Below are 23256 nucleotides of genomic sequence, written 5' to 3' on the forward strand. Positions count from 1 at the left end.
ACTGGGTTGTAGTGTTTGTATAGACCCATAATGTGAAATTACTGTAATTTTTACAGTCAAATATAACTTTTTCTTTTTGCCATTTACTGACAAGACAATGAAATAACCTAAATGATTATACAGTAGCAAGCCTATTCCATTTGTTTGACATCTATTCCTGCACAAACGGACATTACGTAATAATCTGTGTCAAATGAGGTATAGTATGACGTACATTAAATTGACGAACACTATTCTTGAAGTGATGTGAGATGGGCTTTAAAGCCAGCTATTTTCATTCTGAAGTCCCTACTAGTCTATTACTATGTCTGGGCTTTAATGAGGCTACCGGGACATGGAATTCCCACTCTGTACGATAGACTGTATGAACCTCATGCAGTCACAGTTTTACCAGACACATACTGTATTATCTTTGTCCCAAATGGCACCCTATTCCCCATTCAGCACCATACTATTGACTAGGGCCCTGGTCAAAAGTAGTGCACTATAAGGGAGGGTTTCCCAAAATTGGTTCTGGGGCCCCCCCACAGCTGATTCAAATAAATCAAAGCTTGATGAGTTGGTTATTTGAATCAGTTGTGTAGTGCCAGGTCAAAAACCAAAACATGCACTCAGGGGCTCAGGGACCCCAAAACCCTGCTATAGGGAAGAGTGCCATTTGGGAAAGGACAGCTTGTTGTCCATGTACAGCTCCAAGACAAAATGAAAGTGAATAGGTTTAGTCCAGTGTAACCGATGTGAAATGGCTAACTAGTTAGCGGGTGCACTCTAATAGCCTTTCAGTCGGTGATGTCACTCACTCTGAGACCTTGAAGTAGTTGTTCCCCCTTGCTCTGCAAGAGCTGCAGCTTTTGTGGCGCGATGGGTAACGATGCTTCGAGAGTGGCTGTTGTGTGCAGAGGGTCCCTGGTTTGAGCCCAGGTAGGGGCAAGGAGCGGGATGGAAGCTATATTGTTACACACACAACCAAGTAAAACATGCTGTATAGCAGGGATCGAGTGGATTGTTTTCTTGAGCGTATGGTAGTGGTGCCAGAGTATAATTAGAAATTGGCCGAAAAAAAAAAAAACTGATGACAAAAAATGTCATTTCGAACCTTGGCTTATATTTGTATATGGTCACAGCTCTATTATGCGTGAGAATACTTTGGAACAGATTTCCAAAATATAAATGACAGAACTGATTACCTGGTGTTTTTAGTAATGTCCAACGAAACAAATTGGGCACCAAACAAAACCACAACATGACTTGTTCATAAACACTGTCTGCTCACAAATTATGGTTTACAAAATGTCATTTTTATTCATGTTACATAGGTGTTACATAACATTAGGGCATTAAACATTCTCACAAAGGTTTGGGGCCTACAATCAATGATTAGCAAAAACACTAGTGGTCTCAATCTCTAATGACAATCATTGGACAAACCAAACACCCTCTGACATGTGCACAAACCTGCAAAGAAAAGTACTGAACAAAAACAAAATGGGACTTTCTGTATGCAATATTGATTCCCATTCCAGTGTACATTGAAACATTTTTAAAGGGGCATGCATGCATGTACTTATTCTATTGTCATTCCACATTCTTTTTTTTGTCTTAAAGTACCAACTTTTTATTGTCAGACATGCTACAAAGTAACACATTGAGGTGAATAATATAACTAGGAAGGAGTTTATTGTAACCATCAAGGGAGAGACCTTGTTACAAGAGCCCATGGATAGGACTTGTTCTGTTGACAGACAGCATACCAAATAGCACCCTATTCCTTTTATAGTGCACTACTTTACTTTAGTCCACAGCCCTAGGGGCCCTGGTCAAAAGTAGTGCACTATACAGGTGATAGGGATGCAACCACTGGTTGGATAGCCCACAGGCTCATAAAATACAGGTTTCAGGAGTGTTCAAGTTACCAGATATTCTGTATCCCAAATCGCACCTTATTACCTTTCATAGTGCATTACGAGGGCTCTGGTCAATAATAGTGCATTATAAAAGGGAATAGGGTGCCATTTGGGATAAACACAATGTCAGGTTGTCTTTCATGGGCCAGCAGGTGTTGACAGATGCAACTACCTAGCAACCTTTTTGGAAGACCAACACACAGGGGGACAGTGGAGGCAGCCAGAATTCCTGTCAGCTTGACATGCCTTTCCCTCCCCACCATATGCCCAGGCTGCACGATACTTGCCGTTTGCAAATGGCCTTTCAAAATTAAAAAAAACGATCTTTCTGGACACACACATCCTATATTGTCATGTTGAACAGACAGTTGGTAAAGTGAAGCTAATATTTTTCTAAAGCAAAAACTGCACATCAGGAAGGCGGGGACAAGCAAACTGAGGAATGGCGAGATTATTTACTTAATTGAGCTTTTCTTCATACCAAAAAGCAGTCGTGTTGAAAACTAAAATGATTAATGTCCCACACACACTGCAGCTCCATTGTACGATGGGCATTCATTACTAGAATAATTTCAAGTGGAACAATAAGGAATGAAGGTGTAAAAATGATTGTTTTCCTCATTTTTTGTTGTATTTCTTGGCGAGGGCTGACAGGGAGCATCTCAGTTCTCTCCTCCATCTCCAGCCTCTGGCTCATCTGCTGCATTGTCAGACGTCCATAGCTGAAACACACAAGACAAAACACCATTCAACTGACAATAAGCATCTCAGATATCCAAAAGACCCTGCTGGAGTGAAGTCAGACGAAATGTATGTACAGACTGTACTGTAAATCACTTTAGAATCAAGTGTCTGCTAAATGGTAAACAGTGCATTCGGAAAGTATTCAGACCCCTTCACTTTTTCCAACTGTTGTTACAGCCATTTCTAAAATGTATTCGTTCCCCCCCCCATAATGACAAAGCAAAAATAGGTTTAGAATCTTTCTCCAATTTAAATAAATATGACATGTACATAAGTATTCAGACCCTTTACATTGTTGAAGCACCTTTGGCAGCGATTACAGCCTCGAGTCTTGGGTTTGACGCTACATGCTTGGCACACCTGTATTTGGGGGAGTTTCCCCATCTCTGCAGATCCTCTCAAGCTCTGTCAGGTTGGATGGTGAGCATCACTGCACAGCTATTTTCGGGCCTCTCCAGAGGCTGTTCGATCAGGTCTAGACCACTCAAGGAGATTGAGACTTGTCCCGAAGCCACTCCTGCATTGTCTTTGCTGTGTGCTTAGGGTCGTTGTCCTGTTGCAAGGTGAACCTTCGCCCCAGTCTGAGGTCGTGAGCGCTCTGGAGCAGGTATTCATCAAGGATCTCGCTGTACTTTGCTAAGTTCATCTTTTGCTAAATCCTGACTAGTCTCCCAGTCCCCACAGCAAAAAAAAAGAAAGAAATCCCCACAGCATGATGCTGCCACCACCATGCTTCACAGTAGGGATGGTGCCAGGTTTCCTCCAAACGTGACACTTGGCATTCAGGCCAAATAGTTCAATCTCAGTTTCATCAGACCAGAGAATCTTGTTTCTCATGGTCTGAGAGTCCTTTAGGTGCCTTCTGGCAAACTCCAAGCGGGCTGTCATGTGCCTTTTACTGGAGGAGTGGCTTCCGTCTGGCCACTATCATAAAGGCCTAATTGGTGGAGTGCTGCAGAGATGGTTATCCTTCTGGAAGGTTCTCCCATCTCCACAGATGAACTCTGACAGAGCTCTAGAGTGACCATCGAGTTCTTGGTCACCTCCCTGACTAAGGCCCCCCCGATTGCCAAGTTCGGCCAGCTCTAGGAAGAGTCTTGGTGGCTCGAAACTTCTTCCATTTAAGTATGGAGGCCTCTGGGTTCTTGGGGACCTTCAATGCTGCAGAAATGTTTTGGTACACTTCCCCAGATCTGTGCTTCAACACAATCCTGTCTCGGAGCTCAACAGACAATTCCTTCGACCTCGCGGCTTGGTTTTTGCCCTGACATGCACTGTCAACTGTGGGACCTTACATAGACATGCGTGTGCATTTCCAAATCATGTCTGATCAATTGAAGTTACCACAACTTGACTCCAAGTTGTGGAAACATCAAGAATGATCAATGGAAACAGGCTGCACCTGAGCTCAGTTTCGAGTCTCATGGCAAAGGGTCTGAAAAATACGTTTTTGCTTTGTCATTATGGGGTATTGTGTGTAAATTGATGGGAAAAATGTCATCCATTTTAGAATAAGGTTGTAACGTAACAAAATGTGGAAAACGTGAAGGGGTCTGAATACTTTCCGAATGCACTGTGTGTGTAATATATATATATATATATATATAAAATACCTACACTCCACTTGGATCAAATCTTATATCATAGCTTATCACTCACAAAATGGCACTGGCTCCTGCTTGCCATTAAAATACTGAAATGAGATGCACATACACTAGACTGGGTTGCAGTCACAGTGCCTGTGGGTGTATGGTGTGCGTGGGATGTGTTGATGAAGCGACCAATCCCGTGGCTTGGTGGGGGGAGGTCAGAGGATACTTACTGTGAGGTTGTCTCTAAGCAACTGCATGATGAGGGTGCTGTCTTTGTACGAGTCTTCGCTCAGCGTGTCGAGCTCGGCGATGGCATCGTCGAAGGCCTGCGAACACACAAATAACAATGGTTGATATGCATATGAACAGGGAGATGAGGCGAAGATAGAGATGGACAGGAGAGAGATGGCACATAATGCAGCTGTGCGTGTACACTGAGTAAACAAAACATTAAGAACACCTTTCTTATATTGAGTTAACGCCCCCCTCCCCGTTTACCATCGGAACAGCCGCAATTCGTCGGCGGATGGACTCTACAAAGGTGTCGAAAGTGTTCCACAGGGATGCCGGCCCATGTTGACTCCACAGTTGTGTCAAGTTGGCTGGATGTATTTTAGGTGCTAGACCATGCTTGATACACACAGGAAACTTGAGCGTGAAAAACCCAGGGGTGTTGCAGTTCTTGACACATTCAAAGCTACTACCATAACCAGTTCAAAAGGCACTTTTTTTTACACATTTGTCTTGACAAGTCACCCTCTGAATGGCACACATACAAGCCATGTTGTAATTGTCTCAAGGGTTGAAAAAAAAAATGTAACCAGTCTCCTCAGCTTCATCTATACTGATTAAAGTGGATTTAACAAGTGACATCAATAAGGGATCATAGCTTTTACCTGGTCAGTCTATATCATGGAAAGAGCAGGTGTACTTAATGTTTTGTATACTCAGTGTATATAGTGCACCCCATAATCTCACCCTATATAGAGCACTACTTTTGACCAAAGCCCCATAGGCCCTGTGTCAAAAGAAAGCACTATATAGGGGATCTGGTGCCGTTTGTGTGGCCTGCTGTGTTGTCTCATCATCCTTACCTGTTTGGCCAGTGAGCAGGCCTTCTCTGGAGAGTTGAGGATCTCGTAGAAGAAAACAGAGAAGTTGAGGGCCAGGCCCAGGCGGATGGGATGTGTGGGCTGCATCTCCTTCTTACTGATGTCAAACGCCTCCTGGTAGGAGTCTTGAGAGTTGGATATCGTCTCTGTGGAAAGGGGAGGAACCACTGAGATAGAGCTCCAACTCTAAAACATTGTCTACGTCCCAAATGGCACCCTATTCCTTATATAGTACACTACTCTTCACCAAGGCCCATAGGGTCAAAAGTAGTACTCTATAAAGGGAATAGGGTGCCATTTGGGACAGAACCAGTCTGTTTCATTACAAACTTTGTAAAATTTTAAATATAAAATATTACTCCTCTAGATAGGCCTATCCATCATTGCTGCAAATGGGGTCACTTTCCCTGGTCTGGCCACTAAGCGTTCCTGAAAGCTAGGCTACGAGGTAATGGGCTTATAAATATCCTTTGTTGAGCACCGGAGCTACATTAAGCATCATTAAGTTTGCCGACGACAGGACGGTGGTAGGCTTGATCACCAATGACGAGACGGCCTATATAGGGAGGTCAGAGACGGCCTATATAGGGAGGTCAGAGACCTGGCAGTGTGGTGCCAGGACAACAACCTCTCCTTCAACGTCAGTAAGACAAAGATGCGGATCGTGGACTACAGGAAACAGGGCTGAGCACGCCTCCATTCACAACGATGGAGCAGGTTGAGAGCTTCCTCAGTGTCCACATCACTAATGATCCATCATGGTCCACATACACCAACAGTTGCGAAGAGGGCACGACAATGCCCCTTACCCCTCAGTAGGCTGAAAAGATTTGGCATGGGCCCTCAGATCTTCAAAAAGTTATACAGCTGCACCAGAGAGCACCTTGACTGGCTGCATCATCGCTTGGTATGTCAACTGCTTGGCATCCGACCACAAGGCGCTTCAGAGAGTAGTGCGTACGGACCAGTACATTACTGGGGCTGAGTTCCCTGCCATCCAGGACTTTTATACCGGACGCTGTCAAAAAAAAAAATTGTCAGACCCCAGCCACCCAAGTCAGACTGTTCTGTCTATTACCAGCTTCTACCCCAAAGCCATAAGACAGCTAAATAGATAGTCCAGGTAGCTATTTGGTTATCTGCATTGACCCTTTTTGCACTAACCACATATGCTGCTGCTACGGCGTATTATCAGTCACTTTATTCCTAGTTATATGTACACATCTACCTCAAATGACCTTGTACCCCTGGACATCGACTACACACACACGGAGGGTAGCAGTACCAAGTTATCGTTACTCATCGTTTATTTTTAATGCGTTTTACTTTTCTATTATTTCTCTATAACAAATAGAAGGGCCTGTAAGTTAGTCTACACCTAACAGTGAAATTCGGTTGTTTACCAAGCATGTGACAAATAAAATCTGATTTTGATTTGAATAGTGCCATGGCATTTTCTAAGAACAACAATGTAACAAATAATCCCTGGGTATGATACATGTGGATCAAGTTGCAAAGTCCCTGGCCTGGCTGCCAAAATAAGCCAGCAAGCGTTAGGCTACTAACTAACGAGGCCTATATTTCAACCTCCTCAGTCGGGGCGGTGCCGTAAGGGGAAAACCATGACAGTAATTCTGTGTAGTCTCGTGTTCAGTGGCTAAGGTTTGCCAGGGAGGAGGCGGCTGGCAGATAGGGCTGACTCACTGGGGGGGGGGGCATGGCAGGAGGAAAAGAGAGAGGGAGGCAAGGAGGGGAGAGAAGTATGGAGGTAGGGAAGGTAAGCATGGATGGATGAGATAGGGAGACATGGGAGAGGGATGAGGGAGGGAAAGAACCCCGCAGCAGCAGGGAGGGAACATTCATATACCCATCACCACATTCACAGCCCAAACTCACTGAGCCTGCATTAAACCAACAAGCTTGCATCCCCTGGAGCGAGAGATCTGGATGGAGCTCCAGACACACAGAACATTTGCTAGATGTGCTTGTTTTTAGATCAAAGTGAGAGCTGCATGTAACCATTTGTTCATATTCTTTGTTAGTGAGTTATTAGCCCAGTTACAGCTCATTTCTCGTCAGCAATGGGGGAGGGGTTGCTTCCTAAAAGAGAACAAAACGTGCATTTCTAGCCATCTTTGGAACGCAAGTCAGGTTAAGAGCTTTTTTTTGTCTTAAAGGGGCAGTGTTGTATTTTGAGACAGGCTTGAATAAGATAAGTAGCCAATAAGGGAAAGGCATTTAACCCAACCCCTCAGCAATAGACAGAGGGTAGCATAATTTGTCTGAGTCGCTGAAATAATGGCATGAGAATAATAATGAATTTTATTTTGTAAAGTGGTTTCTTGAATCAAACAACATTCAGTCAGTTTGAAGGTTTTTTTTTTTTAAGTCTCATGAATGTAGGCCTACATTGAAAACCACACATTGGCTGAATGATAAAACAGCTTTTTAAAATGTTTTGGGACACATTTTTTTTTTTTTAAATGGTAGGCCACTGATAGACTACTGTGGCTATTTTGATCGTAATGTAGGCCCACTGTTCTAACTAACTTAAAAGCAGGTACAGCCTTAGTGTTCACAGTAAACGCGTGGCAGAAGATGCAGATCATTTTCAAAGTTCTAAAGTGCGAGCAGCAGACCCGAAATTTGCTTAGTGCCGAAAAATCTGATGAAACATTGCTTGGTAGCCTACAAAATATTGCTAAATAACCACCAAATACTTTGTCTTTATAAAATAATTCCTTCCAGGACTCAAAATTAAATACAACCATTGCACATTAAATAAGAAATATATTAAAAAGCAAATGAGGCTGATGCAACCGATCGGACCATTCAGCTTAAAAATGTTGATCAAGTTTTATTTCTTCATATTATAAGACCAACAATGTGCACATGGCTGTAGGCTACACGGGAATGTTCCAAACTGCAATTAGCAGGAACACTGTTCTCAAAAGCACACCTCACGTGTGAGCGGTTTCATGTGACAGATGAAACTATCCGTTAGAAATTAAGACTGGAGCTCTAAAGACGTATCAATTAGCATGGGTTACTAACATGACTAGGATTATGCCTTTGGCTGCACAAGAAGAAAAAAAAAAAAAGTTGATTTCAATGGCATATTAAGTGTTTAATATAATTCCTTCAACATTTCTATGGCTACTTTGAAACAAGGTAAGACATGCTTCATAAAATATTTTTAAAAAATAAGGTTTTAAACAATTAAATTCATGGTAAGTGGTTTAAAAAATGCTGAGCACCTCCACCCACCTTGAATCTGAGTGATGTGCAGTGCGCAACAGTCCTACACTCTCCGTCTCGTGACCATTTGATCTGAACGAACCGTGCCTCGAGTATGTCGACAGAATCAAGCCTCTAAAAGTTGATTATCTTTCATTATATTTGTCAAAACTGGACTGCCATTTAGTCTAACTTTATGTAACTGTAAGTCTCATTAAAGTTAAGCTACATTTTCTGCCACCTCCCTCATGTCAGCATCAGTTTGGACATGATGCTGTAGCAAATATGCATATCACCTACACATTGACATGTAGGCTTTTTTATTGATGTATATTCAAAATAGATTGGAATATTATTCCAATGTTGGCCTCTGGTCAGAGTAATTGTTAGTGATGTTTGTGCCCATAATATGGACTTGGTCTTTTACCAAATAGGGTCATCTTCTGTAAACCACCCGTACCTTGTCACAACAACTGATTGGAGCAAACGTATTAAGGAAAGAAATTCCACAAATTAAATTAAGGCACACCTGTTAATTGAAATGCATTCCAGGTGACTACCTCATGAAGCTGGTTGAGAGAATGCCAAGAATGTGCAAAACTGTCATCAAGGTAAAGGGTGGCTACTTTGAAGAATCTCAAATATATTTAGATTTGTTTTTAACTTTTTTTGGTTACTACATAATTCCATGTGTATTTCATAGTTGAAGTCTTCACGAATATTCTACAATGTAGAAAATAGTAAAAATAAAGAAAAATACTTGAATGAGTAGGTGTCCAAACGTTTGACTGGTACTAATACAGGGAGCGACAGCGAGGCCAGTTGGCGCCAGCAGCCCAAGAAGTCCTGAGACTAGATCTGAGTCCCAAATGACACCCTATTCCCAATATAGTGCACTACTTTTGACCAAGGCCCATATGACTGTAGTGCACCTTATAGGAAATATGGGGCCATTTGGGTCATGGGTCCTGGTCCAAAGTAGTTCACTATGTAGAGAACAGGGTGCCATATGGGACGTAGACTGGAGACCCACTTACCCTTCTTGTCGTCTCCAGAGGCCACCTCAGCCAGGTATCTGTAGTAGTCTCCCTTCATCTTCAAATAGAACACTTTGCTCTCCGCATTAGGGGCATTTTCAATCAAATATTTGCTCAGCAGCCCCTGTGGGAGAAGACAGACAGGAGAGTTAATTTTACGAATTCCATGAGTACGTCCCAAATGGCACCCTATGCACTAGATGGTGCACTACTTTGGGCCCTGGTCAAAAGAAGGGTACTATATAGGGGTGCCATATGGGATGCATCCTATCACAACTAGCTAGATCTTTTTTGTGACATCCATAAAATGTGATGACTCCTTCACTTGGCTTCATTCCATCTCATTAAAAACACCCTAATCTGCCTGCCTGTCTCACAAAAACAATGGAAAATGGGGGTTTTGTGCAACACCAAAAAACAGGATGTAGTAACTTTACTTTGATGCATCATTCGATTAGTTGAGGCGTGAAAATCAGAGCATCTACAGTGTCATGCCTTAACTTCAGTTGCAAAAAGGGGCATCTCACTTTCGATCCCCATCAGTCATCCAAGCTGTACTCGATGGCTTCACCGCTGCCTCAATTTGTTGTGGGTGTAACACAAAAACAGGTTGTGGTGGCATTCACATAACACCGGTATGAAACAATGAGCACTCTACAGCCAGCTTCCTGTGTGAGCCGAACGCCTCTCCACTTCCTTTTAAGGGCAAGCTGCTAACAGCCTAGAGACCACGTGTCCTGCCTAGAGACCACGTGTCCTGCCTAGAGACCACGTGTCCTGCCTAGAGACCACGTGTCCTGCCTAGAGACCACGTGTCCTGCCTAGAGACCACGTGTCCTGCCTAGAGACCACGTGTCCTGCCTAGAGACCACGTGTGACAGGTAGCCTGGTCCCACATCAGTTTGTGTTCTTGTCTCCTCCATTGCCGTCATTGGCACGTCAAACTTGTTTCACATGGCAATGAGTGACAGGGAGTTGGCATGGCAGCACAAACGCTGGCTCTAAGACTACACGTGTGGCATGGTAACAGCTAACCAGTTGCCTGCTCCCTGCGGAGGTCAATAGTTCCACATGGAGAGGCCACTGTTCAGCCCAAAGGAAGGAGGGAGGAAATACAAAGGCTGTTTAATCTGGGTCCAGAGGGAGCACTGACCTGAACCCGGATAACTCAGTGAAAGATGCTGAGGCATAGAGATAAACCAGAAGAAGGCTTGAGTGAAGGTGATACCATCCACAAGCTGCCGTTCATGCTGGCTCTCTAATACCCGATTATCAGCTCGGCATGGGCTGACGACAACCTGAGTGAGACGCACTTACAGGCAACTATACACTGCCCTACCAACTGTTCAGTGAGATGATATAATACTGCTATAGATATGGACAGCCAGAGGGGAGAGTACAGCTTAACTGCTGCTTGTTCTGAGAAGTCACTTGCTTAAACACACGTTTCAGCTGAGCAGCCAACCCAGGAACAGGGCTGGACTGACCACCATTTCCTCTGCGTGGCATCACCACCAACATGGAGAAAAGGGCACTCCTGTATCCTCAGCAGCGTGTGGGTGTTAGGAGCAGGCTAGTGAAGCAGAGATCCCTCTCCTCACAGGCTCAAGGCATGATTTAGTACCGCTGACCATTTTACCAGGAAAAATAAAAACCTCATAATCCAGCATGAGAGTTATAGTGAAGAGCGCAATTGTAGATCCCTCAAATGAACATGAAGGGTCAAGACTTATTGAATTATATAGACAACTTCTGCCTTCATCCTCTATGGGTGAACTCCAAATGACACCTAACTTCCCATTTAGTGCACCACATTTGGTCAGGACCCATAGGACTCTGGTCAAAAGTAGTGCACTATGTAGGGAAAAAGGTGCCATTTGAGTCATCCCTAGAAGAAGGATGGGAGCAGGACAGAAGATCCCTTTCCTCCACCTGTCGTCGGCAGCAACTTTGTCGACTCACAACATGTGCTCAGACATTCAGTATGCGTACCAAATGGTACCCTATATAGTGCACTACTTTTAAACAAGGGCCCTATGGGTAGTGCACTATAGGATGCCATTTTAGACATCCATTTAAAAGAGACAGCAAAAGAGCTGGGCCCTGCCATGTCCCTAACCCTAGCACTGTCTTTCCCTCTGCACCACAAATAGTTAGCCACTGGGGCTATTTTACTACACACACACAGATGCAGGGACCGGTTTGAGTTTACTTTACCTTCTATAAAAATGTATTTCAATGTTTGGTTTGTTAAATGTGATACGCAACTCAAGCGTGTATGTCAGTTATAGTTCACTCCGTTTCCTACTTGAGTCATCTCTCGCCCTCATCCTGCTAACCACACAAAGCCCTGCCCCGTCATTCAAGGAGAGAGCAGTTGCTCAACCAGTCACAAGCACTTTGTTGATGTTCACTTTTCATGGTCAGATGGACACAATGTTGGTGACATACTGCTTTCCATAACTACACTAATAGTGTGTGGTGTCTTACTATATGCAAAATACTGTTTGCTAGTTTCTTTCTTAGCAGGGTGTTGCTAAATAAAAATTAAGGAGCAACAAAATAAACAGTAGCGAGGCTATATACAGGGGGTACCGGTACAGAGTCAATGTGCGGGGGCACATATTACCTTAGTTAAGGTAATATGTACATGTAGAGTAATTAAAAAGTGACGATGCATAAATAAACAGAGTAGCAGCAGGGTAAAAGAAGGGGGGGATGAGGGGGACAATGCAAATAGTCTGGGTAGCCATTTGATTAGATGTTCAGGATTCTGGCCTTCTAGACAGTCGCAAAGAAAAAGCCATCTCAAACTGGCCAATAAAAATAAAAGATTAAGATGGGCAAAAGAACACAGACACTGGACAGAGGAACTCTGCCTGGAAGGCCAGCATCCCAGAGTTGCCTCTTCACTGTTGATGTTGAGACTGGTGTTTTGTGGGTACTATTTAATGAAGCAACCAGTTGAGGACTTGTGAGGCATCCGTTTCTCAAACTAGACACTAATGTACTTGTCCTCTTGCTCAGTTGTGCACCGGGGCCTCCCACTCTTTCTATTCTGGTTAGAGCCAATTTGCACTGTTCTGTGAAAGGAGTAGTACACAGAGCTGTATGAGATCTTTAGTTTCTTGGCAATTTCTCGCATGGTTAGCCTTCATTTCTCAGAACAAGAATAGACTGACGAGTTTCAGAAGAAAGTTATTTGTTTCTGGCCATTTTGAGCCTGTAATCAATCAAGTTATTCTTTCAAAAACAAGAACATTTCTAAGTGACCCCAAACTTTTGAACGTTAGTGTACATGTAGGTTGAGTTATTAAAGTGACTATTGGGGGGGGGGCAATGCAAATAGTCTGGGTAGCCATTTGATTAGATGTTCAGCAGTCTTGTAGCTTGGGGGTAGAAGCTGTTTAGAAGCCTCTTGCACCTAGACTTGGCGCTCCGGTACTGCTCGCCGTGCGGTAGCAGAAAGAACAGTCTGACTAGGGTGACTGGATTCTTGTACAATTTTTAGGACCTTCCTGACACCGCCTGGTATAGAGGTCCTGGAAGGCAGGAAGCTTGGCCCCAGTGATGTACTGGGCAGTACGCACTACCCTCTGTAGTGCCTTGCGGTAGGAGGCCGAGCAGTTGCCATACCAGGCAGTGATACAACCAGTCAGGATGCTCGATGGTCCAGCTGTAGAACCTTTTGAGTATCTGAGGACCCATGCCAAATCTTTTCAGTCTCCTGAGGGGGGATAGGTTGTCATTCCCTCTTCACAACTGTCTTGGCGTGCTTGGACCATGTTAGTTTGTTGGGGGCATGCTCAGTCCTTTTCCTGTAGTCCACAATCATCTCCTTTGTTTTGATCACGCTGAGGGAGAGGTTGTTGTCCTGGCACCACACGGCCAGGTCTCTGACCACCTCCCTGTAGGCTGCCTCGTCGGTGAGCAGGCCCACAACTGTTGTGTCATCTGCAAACTTGGTGTTGGAGTCGTGCCTGGCCATGCAGTCATGAGTGAACAGGGAGTACAGAAGGAGACTGAGCCCGCACCCGAGAGGCCCCCGTGTTGAAGATCAGCATGGCGGATGTGTTACCTACCCTTACCACCTGGGGACAGCCCGTCAGGAAGTCCAGGATCCAGTGGCAGAGGGAGGTGTTTTGTCCCAGGGTCCTTAGCTTATTGATGAGCTTTGAGGGTGGTGTTGAATGCTGAGCTGTAGTCAATGAATAGCATTCTCACATAGATGTTCCTTTTGTCCAGGTGGGAAAGGGCAGTGTGGACTGCAATAGAGACCATCATTTGTGGAGCTGTTGGGGCGGTATGCAAATTGGAGTGGGTCTAGGTTTTCTGGGATAATGGTGTTGATGTGAGCCATGACCAGCCTTTCAAAGCACTTCCTGGCTACAGATGTGAGTGCTACGGATCGGTAGTCATTTAGGCAGGTTACCTTAGTGTTCTTGGGTACAGGGACTATGGTGGTCTGCTTGACACATGTTGGTATTATGGACTCAGACAGGGAGAGGTTGAAAATGTCAGTTGATCAGCGCATGCTTGGAGTACACGTCCTGGTAATCCGTCTGGCCCTGCAGCCTTGAATGTTGACCTGTTTAAAAGGTCTTACATTGGCTGCGGAGAGCATGATCACACAGTAGTCCGGAACAGCTGGGGCTCTCATGAACGCTTCAGTGTTGCTTGCCTCGTAGCTCGTCTGGTAGGCTTGTGTCACTGGACAGCACGGGGCTGTGATTCCTTCTGTAGTCTTATAGTTTGCAAGCCCTGCCACATCCGACGAGCGTCGGAGCTGGTGTAGTACGATTCAATCTTAGTTCTGTATTGACAGTGTGATGGTTCGTCGGAGGACATTGTGGGATTTCTTATAAGCTAGCTAGCTACATGAAGTAAGAAACATTAATTAGGGTCACCTGGAAACACTGAACAGCACTTGGGTTCCAACCTTATCAATAATTCCTCACTGGCTTATGTCACGTAGAGTAGGTCAGAAGGCTAAACTGAAAAACCTAACCTCTATCAAATCAAAAGATAGAGCCACAAAAGTACTTTGTGCAAGGGTGTTTATTTACATAGTGAATCCAGAAGAAAAACAACAGTACTGCCATCCAAAGTAAACATTAAGGGGACAGCTTAAAAAACAATGCTGCCCCATCAACAGCTCAAACCAAAATGGTTCCTCCCTTGAACGGGTGAGAAAAAAGGAGAGACTCCTTTTGAACGGGAAGCCCCTCCCATCAGAACATACCCAGAACTAATTAATGAAGCAATTACCTTCAAAGCCTACATTTTCCACTCAGCGAAACATAATGAATTATACACATTGCAACACATTTCTCATGATACAATATACCAATATAATATAACACATTAACAAAATCCCATCCCTACTGACATGGAGTCTTCCAATATGCTCATTCACATGAACGAGCCATTCGGGACAGGAACTACAAAGCCAGCCCGATTACCGTAGCTCTGGTCCTTATCCCAGCATACCCGGAAGCGACAGATGGAGAGAGAGGAACAGAACCAAACCACGCACTCATCCATAACATTGACAAGTACAATAAACGTTGCTTAAATTAAACATGAAAGCTTGTCTATATTCTTTATACCATAAACTGTTACTGACAGGAGGCAAGACATTTTTTATTTAACCAGGTAGGCTAGTTGAGAACAACTTCATTTACATCTGCGACCTGGCCAAGAAAGCAAAGCAGTGTGACAAACAGAGTTACACATGGAATAAACAGACATACAGTCAATAGCACAGTAGAGAAAAAGTCTATATACAGTGTGTGCAGATGAGGTAAGATGAGGGAGGTAAGGCCATAGTGGCGAAATAATTACAATGTAGCAATTAAACACTGGAGTGATAGATGTGCAGAAGATGAATATGCAAGTAGAGATACTGGGGTGCAAAGGAGCAAAAAACTAACAGTATGGGGATGAAGTAGTTGGATGGGCTATTTACAAGTGCAATAATCTGTGAGCTGCTCTGACAGCTGGTGCTTAAAGAGGAATTGGCTTTGGGGGTGACCAGTGAAATATACCTGCTGGAGCGCGTGCTGCTATGGTGACCAGTGAGCTGAGATAAGGCGGGGCTTTACCTAGCAAAGACTTGTAGATGACCTGGAGCCAGTGGGTTTGGCGACGAATATGAAGCAAGGGCCAGCCAAACGAGAGTATACAGGTCGCAGTGGTGGGTAGTATATGGGGCTTTGGTGACAAAACGGATGGCACTGTGACCGACTGCATCCAATTCGCTGAATAGAGTGTTGGAGGCTATTTTGTAAATGATGTCGCCAAAGTCAAGGATCAGTAGGATAGTCAGTTTTACGAGGGTATGTTTGGCAGCATGAGTGAAAGATGCTTTTTTGCGAAATTAGGATGCCGATTCTAGATCTAATTTTGGATTGGAGATGCTTAATGTGAGTCTGGAAGGAGAGTTTACAGTCTAACCAGAAACCTAGGTATTTGTAGATAGAATAAAGTGTGACATTTCTGTACTAAGATAGGGAAGTTAACTTGGTTGTTGACCCACATTGTTAACATAGCTGATAACGGAGCAGGGAGGCAGGTGAGTCAACAGGTTCAGCACATCTCTGCAGCAGACATATAGTAAGCAATATGCTTGTAAAATCAAATTGCAATTCAATCGCATTATCGAATCACAGTGAGATCAAATTGCGAGGTCCCCAGCAAATCCCAGCCCTACTATCCATTGTAGTCAGATCAAACGAACAGCAATCACGATGATCACAAGAGGAGTAGACCTATATGGTAAAGGTTATCAGTACCATACACAATAATACTGAGACTCCAGTATATCAGCAGCTGTAATCATTCTGCATAGTTATCCATCACCCGAGTGGCACAGCGGTCTAAGGCACTGCATCTCAGTGCTAGAGGCGTTCACTACAGACCCTGGTTCGATTCCAGATTGTATCACAACTGCCGTGATTGGGAGTCCCATAGGGTGGCGCACAATTGGCCCAGCGTCGTCCAGGTTAGGGTTTGGCCGGGGAAGGCCGTCAAGGTAAATAAGAATGTTCTTAACTGACTTGCCTAGTAAAATAAAGGTTAAATAAATAAAATCATAAACATTGGTTGAGTTTATAAGAGTTCATAAGCTTACCGTAGGTTACACAAATGACCTGCAATAATCAAGACAGAGGGCAACTGGAGAGTGTAGGGCACTAGCCCAGAGGGGCCCTGTGTAGAGTGTTTGGCACACTGGCCAAGAGGGGCCCTGTAAAGCAGGGCGCTTTAACAGATGGCCAGTGCAGAATTAGAGCACCCAGATGTGGCTCAGTGTGCGCGCTAGCTCAGTGCTGAACCTGCCACACCAGCACACCCTCAACGAACATCCGTCTATCAGGGTCACAGCTTCCTATACAGGAAGTGACAGCAGGATAATTCCATATGTGTAGTTTATTTTTAAACGAGAGTTCCACTTAACCATATGAGGCTATTAGACAGGCGTAGATCTAGAAGGGAGACATCAGATGAAGGGTGGAGACTGGGACTGAACCCTGGTCCTCGTTGGGAGGAGTGTACACATGGCTTGTGCCCCGAGTGTCACCCACTTGATCATGGCTCTGCACGCCATGTGTAGGTTAAGTTCAGGGTCTGTGTGGACGAGAGCTTGGCTTGCGTCGATGAACACCCCGACACCATCACAGACCAGATCAAAGGGTGTTGAGTAGAGGATGGACCCATCTGGATTACTAGTGATCAGCTTAATCGACCAGAGTGATTGATCTAAGCCTGATCTACAAGAGACAACGCAAGTGAGCTTTTCCTCCATCACCAAACATCTAGCTAATGTACAATAAGTGTGTCTGGACAACTGTAAAAGCCACATGTGCTCAGGACTTGTGTGCCTGTCTACCTTGCTATATGTTTCAGACACAGCCTATTGAATGAAGTCACTGCCACACAAGTCCCCCTTTTGACAGGAAACCACTCTTCCTCGGTGTCAAGGATGTGCATTAGGTTCTGTATCAAACTAGCCTGGCTTTTAGAACCAATCCATCCCCTTTCCTTTGAGGCCCAGGTCTGCGTTCCAAACGACATATTCCCCAAGGGCCCTGGTCAAAAGTAGTGCACTATATAGGGGATAGGGTGCCATTAGGGACGCAGACCTGATGTGGAGGACACCTCACTGTTCGGAGGGATAAACTGAACAATACAGCTAGACGTCGCGCAAACATTTCTTAATCTGCCAACAGCACTAATATCGCTGCCCTATTTAGAGTAGGGCTGCTACATACATTCTTTACACACACAGTTATTGTGCTGGTTGAGTAGTTAACACTAGAGAATAGAGTACTACATTAAAGCTGAATACAGTAAGCCCACAGGAAGGTCATGAACTACCAATGAGAAACTAAAACTCGGTTTTACGCATTGGGCAAGTATGTCAAGAACGCCAAAGAAGCTGTGATAAAAGGTGGCGAGGGTCGATACTTAAAATAAATAAACACAAGTGATACTTGCAAGCACAGTGTGGAATTAAGAGTAAATTAGCCTTGTTTGACATTTAGCCCATAGCCTCTGTACAATTTGGATGTCAAGCAGCAGTATTTGTTAAAGTGGATGAACACTAGGGGCTGTGACATGTAATCTGTGAGAGATTACAGGTGCTGTCTTTCACCATGGCCACACCTACTCAAACCCTACAGCCAGGTGCAACAATACACTTTCCTATAGTGGCAGTAGATGGGACACTGGGAGCAAACAAGTCAGGTAACTTCCAGCTAACACACGTATGCGTCTCAAATGGCACCCTATTCCATATATAGTGCACTACATTAGACCAGGGCCCTACGCGCTGCCATTTCAGAAGCAACCATGGCCTTCTGTTGAACAAAGAACTGAGGGACAGCAAAGGCCACAGGATCCACCAGATAGGGTTGGGGGATATGACCAGCCCATGACAGCCAAACTTACAGTTGATCCCCAAAATAGTGTTCCGTACTACATGGGAAGGAAGGTGTGTGCTTAAAATTAGTTCAGTTCCACAGGAAATGCATGAAACAACCATCCTGTATAAAAGCAAAAATAAAATGGCCTTGGATTGAAAAAAAGATGGGGGGGGCACACATTCTCAAAATGTAGTAGTAACAGAATTATTGCAGCGCTATCATTCATTTCGGCGATGTAATTTACAAAATAGCCTCCAATACCCTACTCAAATTGATGCAGTCTATCACAGTGCCATCCGTTTTGTCACCAAAGCCCCATATACTACCTACCACTGCAACCTGTATGCTCTCGTTGGCTGGCCCTCGCTTCATACTCGTCGCCAAACCCACTGGCTCCAGGTCATCTACAAGACCCTGCTAGGTAAAGTCCCCCCTTATATCAGCTCGCTGGTCACCTAGCAGCACCCACCTGTAGCAAGCGCTCCAGCAGGTATATCTCACTGGTCATCCCCAAAGCCAATTCCTCCTTCGGACGCATCTCCTTCCAGTTCTCTGCTGCCAATGACTGGAACAAACTACAAAAATCTCTGAAACTGGAAACACTCATCTCCCTCACTAGCTTTAACCACCAGCTGTCAGAGCAGCTCAAAGATTACTGCACATAGCCCATCTATAATTTAGCCCAAACAACTACCTCTTCCCCTACTGTATTTATTTTGCTCCTTTGCACCATTATTTCTACTTTGCACTTTCTTCCACTGCAAATCTACCATTCCAGTGTTTTACTTGCTATATTGTATTTACTTCGCCACCATGGCCTTTTTTTTGCCTTTACCTCCCTTATCTCACGTCATTTGCTCACACTGTATATAGACTTATTTTTCTACTATATTATTGACTGTGTTTGTTTTACTCCATGTGTAACTCTGTTGTTGTATGTGTCAAACTGCTTTGCGTTATCTTGGCCAGGTCACAATTGTAAATGAGAACTTGTTCTCAACTTGCCTACCTGGTTAAATAAATAAATAAATATAAAAAAAATTGGCCAATATTATCAGTTGCGCAGGTCCAACTCAAATACACAGTATTTTTTTGGTTTTGTTTTACGCATCATCATATCTAGATGCTGTAATATCTCCACTGGAGGCCCAGTTCACTGGCTGCTGCTCTGCGTTATTGACCTGGCATATCAAACTCAAGCAGACAATCAAACTAAACCACACAAGTCTGCCAAGTAAAAGTACGTGAATATACCCTTACGTGAACATTTGCCATAGCCTTTGACTCAGAATGTCTGACTGTTCTGTTGACAACCCTAATAAACTATTCAGTGAAATTTAAAGAGGAAGGAAAGAGGTGCTGCCTGCCTTATGACACATTGAATGGGAGCAGCAGTGGAAAGGGGAGGTCATGCCACTTCACCACTGTGGGTCAGAATCAATTGGGGGCAGCCTTTCTGCATAGTTTCAGATATACGTCACACAAATAGAAGCATTGCAATGTCAAAGTCCATGAATGAGGGACTTATGACAGCTCCATTGTGCACTACTAGTAAATAGATTATTTTCATACAGAGGGGGATACCACTACTCAGGCAACCGAATCACCATTTCATTCCCCAAGAAAAGGAATGGATGACAGCTTCTTTTGCTTTTCAGTATCTCAAATCAAGAGCCCATTGGTAATTGTATGAATCCTGTTGTGTTTGGCTACCATCTATCCAAGTTGGTGCCACCCTCAGCCTCACAGAAACATAGTGTGTTGGTGATTCTATCAATCAAAAAGCTTTATATAACACAAGTGACCCCGTTTGTTGCTTGTGCTGAGCCTACAGGCTCAGAGATGGTTTATTACTGTCGTCACCGAGTATCTGTCCTCAATTTACAGCAGAGAAGGTGAACGAGGTAAATCAAATGTGGCTCTCTCAAAGCCCTGCATGCCCATACTGGCTAGAAGAAATACATTAACTCACCAATACATCGTTGCAGATGTCTCGTAACTCTGTCTCCACCTTCTCCCGGTACTCCTTGACCATCTGAAGCTTCTTGTCGCTGCCCTCTGTCTTCTGCTCGATGGCGGAGATCACCCGCCATGCAGACCTCCGGGCCCCGACAACGTTCTTGTAGGCGACCGAGAGAAGGTTCCTCTCCTCGCATGACAGCTCTGCACCCTTCTCCGTTACCTCCTTCATGGACGAAGCCATGTCGTCGTAACGCTCCGCCTGCTCCGCCAGCTTGGCTTTCTGAATCAGCTCCGTTTTATCCATGTTTATGAGTTATCGTATGTTCAAACTGTAGCTTGCCGTTTCAAAGAAAGTCCGAAGATGTGAGAAGGGGACAACGGTGTGGGGACAGATCGTGTATAACGATAGTTATAATCGTTGGGGAGGTGGGTGGAGGTACAGGTATGTTATCCAGACACCTGGGGAAGAAAATTTGATGATTGTTTAGGATGGTCAATGCATGCACACCTTGTAAGGCCGTTTGGTTGGCTAGCTAGTCAACTTAACTCCTGTTAGTTCACCTGTAACAAAAATAAATCAATTCAATAATTTGTTAAGATAACATTAGCTAGCTGGGATACCGAACTGCCTTGGCTTGGCACCTCTTACGCCAGCTAACATTGACTGCACACAGCTCTCACTCCCAGCATCAGTCAACTCAGTCATGGTGAGTGACCCAGTTCAGTGAAATAGCACTACCTAGCCAGACAATGTGTACCCTTCCCGCATCCCCAATAATACAGTAACATTACTGCTTTTGAAAACGTATGCTGACACTTAGCTAGTTAACGTTAGATAGCTATCTGCAACCGAGACTAGCCAGATAACGTTACACCAGAGATACTTTTGAGGAGATGGGAAACGCCATTCAAATTGTACTAATGCCCATGAGTCGTCAATGGGCCGCACGGTGCAATCTGGACAATTCTGAGCTCTCATTGAAGGAGTCAATTGAGCGCTAGCTCCAAAAAACCCAACATTAGCATGAATTTCATGAACAAGTACAACATTGCAAATCTTTTCAGAGATGTGAGAATTAACTTGCTCTCTATAATATTGTATAGATTTGGAATCACATTATGTACTTTCGAGGAAAATGGGAAGGTTTCGCGCCTCATATCCTGACTGAGAAGGGATTGCGCCCGCATGATGCACCATGAAACGATTGGTCGACAGTCTGCTGGGTGGGGCGTTAATACGTTTCTCCATACATTTCCCAATGGGATTCTTATCTCCTCCATCCTCTAATATCTCTGATTATACCATAATGAACATGGAGCCAGATGTCTCACTGGATGTATAAATCTGAAGCATCTGGTTGGAATTTCCACTCCACAACAAATATAGTGAGGAGAGGAAGATCAGTGTTACGAATAGACTGCACCAAGTTTTTCTTTTACCTTTATTTAACTAGGCAAGTCAGTTAAGAACAAATTCTTAATTTCAATGATGGCCTAGTGGGTTAATTGCCTTGTTCAGGAGCAGAACGACAGATTTGTACCTTGTCAGCTCGGGGATTTGAACTTGCAACCTTTCGGTTACTAGCCCAATGCTCTAACCACTAGGCTACCCTGCAGCCCCGAGATATGTAGATAATGTTTGCTGGTTTCAAAAAAGGAGTAAAAGGTGTGCAAGGGCACAAACACACTAAACAGAGAAGGCATTCCCTAAAGGAAATAGGCATACTAGAACATGCCAAAAGGATTTCACTAACTCCTGCTTGGCTCTGCCCACCTCCCTTGCCTGTTCTCTCCACTATGCTTAATTTGCTCCCATTGAAAACGACACAGGTGAACCATCTTGGGTTAGTTATATCTTTGGATATACTTTAAAAACTTTTCTGCTAGTTAGAAGAGTATGTTACTTTAGCTAATTAGTTGCTAAGTGAATTTCCCGAGGCTCCCGAGTGGCGCAGCAGTCTAGGGCACTGCATCTCAGTACTAGGGGCGTCACTACAGACCCTGGTTCAATCCCGGGCTGTATCACAACAGGCTGTCATCGGGAGTCCCTTTGGGCGGCGCACAATTGGCCCAGCGTCGTCCGGGTTAGGGGAGGGTTTGGCCGGGGTAGGCCGTCATTGTAAAATAAGAATGTGTTCTTAACTGACTTACCTAGTTAAATAAGAAGGTACAAAAATAAAAACGCATTCACCACTTGGCTAGCTAACATTAGACAGTTAATGGTTGGAGGACTGATATGTTGTAACTCAAAAATACTTGTTCAAGAGTTAACATCCTAGCCGTTACAACTGCTGCGATCTCGTTTACAAGCAAGTGTGTTGGTTTCTCTATGGTTTGCCCCGTGTTGTTTTGCCTTGATAAACTAATGCTAACTAGCTTGCTTGACTAACCCGCGCGAGACCGAATCAATCATTTTTTATGAAGCACCACTGCACAGGCGACCAAACGACACCGTATACCAACTATCCATTGACAGTTTACGTTTCCTTACAAAATTGGAACAATCGAACTTCATGTTAAATGTAATAACCTACACATTCAATACCAAGATTTAAAAAAGGAAAAAAGGTTAATATATTTCCCAACCTTTACCTGGTTCCAATCCGCCACTCGGAGTAAATACGTTACGAAGATCTTCGGGCAGGGAAATAATCTATCCCTTCAACCAAACCTGACCAAAGGGCGTGTCCAACAAAACGGTAGCCCAATGAGAACCCGTATTTGAGACGGATCAACCAACACTG

The 23256-nt window shown here is 44.2% G+C and overlaps 1 protein-coding gene across 2 annotated transcripts; it reads right to left on the reverse strand.

Moving 5' to 3' along the window:
* Nucleotides 1–1276: 1276 nt before the first annotated feature.
* LOC106571252 (14-3-3 protein zeta) lies at nucleotides 1277–23256 on the reverse strand. Of its 2 annotated transcripts, none has more exons than XM_014144068.2 (6): nucleotides 23105–23256; nucleotides 20523–20971; nucleotides 9627–9750; nucleotides 5335–5498; nucleotides 4471–4566; nucleotides 1277–2626 (listed from the first exon to the last, which is right to left on the reverse strand). In XM_014144068.2, exons 2-6 carry the CDS (start codon nucleotides 20814–20816, stop codon nucleotides 2567–2569), a joined length of 738 nt encoding a protein of 245 aa, XP_013999543.1. In that variant the 5' UTR covers nucleotides 20817–20971; nucleotides 23105–23256; the 3' UTR covers nucleotides 1277–2566. The 2 variants fall into 2 exon arrangements, with proteins under 2 accessions (XP_013999543.1, XP_013999542.1); XM_014144067.2 differs by having other exon boundaries at nucleotides 23099–23242.

The sequence above is a fragment of the Salmo salar genome, chromosome ssa15 (genome assembly GCF_905237065.1).
Source record: "Salmo salar chromosome ssa15, Ssal_v3.1, whole genome shotgun sequence".
Taxonomy (NCBI): Eukaryota; Metazoa; Chordata; class Actinopteri; order Salmoniformes; family Salmonidae; genus Salmo; species Salmo salar.